At 28.3% G+C, this 1,494-nt stretch overlaps 1 protein-coding gene across 1 annotated transcript; it reads left to right on the top strand.

Moving 5' to 3' along the window:
• Positions 1-390: 390 nt before the first annotated feature.
• LOC124419803 (probable Dol-P-Man:Man(7)GlcNAc(2)-PP-Dol alpha-1,6-mannosyltransferase) lies at positions 391-1,324 on the top strand. The gene is made up of 2 exons (XM_046950473.1): positions 391-1,107; positions 1,169-1,324. Exons 1-2 carry the CDS (start codon positions 982-984, stop codon positions 1,322-1,324), a joined length of 282 nt encoding a protein of 93 aa, XP_046806429.1. The 5' UTR covers positions 391-981.
• The last annotated feature ends 170 nt before the right edge of the window (positions 1,325-1,494 follow it).

Here is a 1,494-nt window from a genome sequence, read left to right as displayed (position 1 = left end):
CTATCTATCTATCTATCTATCTATCTATCTATCTATCTATCTATCTATCTATCTATCTATCTATCTATCTATCTATCTATCTATCTATCTATCTATCATTCTATCTATGTATCTTTCTATCTAGTAGTTAGTTAGATAGTTAGTTAGTTAATTAATTAATTATTATCATAGCCATGCACTTAGTTGAATTAGCTTCAGATATAAGCATAAAATCTAACAGAAATAATAATCAACACAAAACTAGACATTACTTTTAAAACTAACCAACATAGCGACATCTGCTGATTAGTAGCAATAACATTCCAACATATGTTTTTGACATTTACTTTTTGTTATTTTGGTTTGTTCACGTATATACGTGTATGTAAAAACAACTAATCTATATTTAGATAAACAAATGAAAGAATAAAATTAAAACAACAAAAATATACAAATAATAAAGAACTTCTGAAAAATTAAGACAAACATTGTGATATTTATTTGCAAAAATAAAAACAAAAAAACCAACAAGTGTGTTGTTTTGTTTACAACGACGCAAACTCTTAAGAATAACGAAAGTGTGTTTATGTATATTTGCCGGTTATTGCCACTATGGCCCACTCCTTTAGCAGTAGCAGCAAAAACAACAACAGGTCACCCGCATAGTTGTGTGTTGTCAGCGTGAAAATCCCACTAAATGTTTATGACACATTATTATTTGTGTTTGCTGTTGTTTTATTATTCAGTTTTTCGGCCCGTACTCACATCCACACATAATCGACGTCATTGTTGGTTAAGAAGTGTATTGGACAATAATACTTTGAATTTCGTTTTTTGGTTTTTAAATTTTAATAATATAGTACAAGCGTACACGGAGATCTATAGTCCGCCGTGGAATTTTAAAGAAATTATGTAATTTATCGCGACAATTGAGCAAATAATTAAAATAAAAATTAAAACAATTTTATGGATTTTAAGAGATCTTAGTGAAGTTTGTTTAAAATGGATTTGTTGCTATTTTTAACGGCAGCTGGCCATCTTGTCTTTACCCCATTTACCAAAGTGGAGGAAAGTTTTAATCTACAGGCTATGCATGATATTTTATACTTACGACATAATTTTACACAGGTATGGAATGTTTTTTTATGTTCTAAATTAAATTTAATATTTTCTTTGTTTTTCTATCAAGTATGATCATCATGAGTTTCCTGGTGTAGTGCCACGCACTTTTTTGGGTCCCTTGTTTATATCGATTCTATCATCGCCATTTATTTTACTGTTTGAAACTTTGAATATCAACAAATTTTGGGCGCAATATGTAGGTAAACAAAAAGAAATGTATTGAAAAAATGTTAAACTATTTTTAAATTTTGACGGTTGAATGTTGAAAATGAATTAAATTTGGAAATTTATCTATCTATTTATCTATCTATCTATCTATCTATCTATCTATCTATCTATCTATCTATCTATCTATCTATCTATCTATCTATCTATCTATCTATCTATCTATCT

Source organism: Lucilia cuprina, chromosome 4, assembly GCF_022045245.1.
Source record: "Lucilia cuprina isolate Lc7/37 chromosome 4, ASM2204524v1, whole genome shotgun sequence".
Classification (NCBI taxonomy): domain Eukaryota; kingdom Metazoa; phylum Arthropoda; class Insecta; order Diptera; family Calliphoridae; genus Lucilia; species Lucilia cuprina.
Note: the sequence above shows the minus strand (reverse complement) of the source record. Positions and strands in the feature narration are given on the sequence as shown.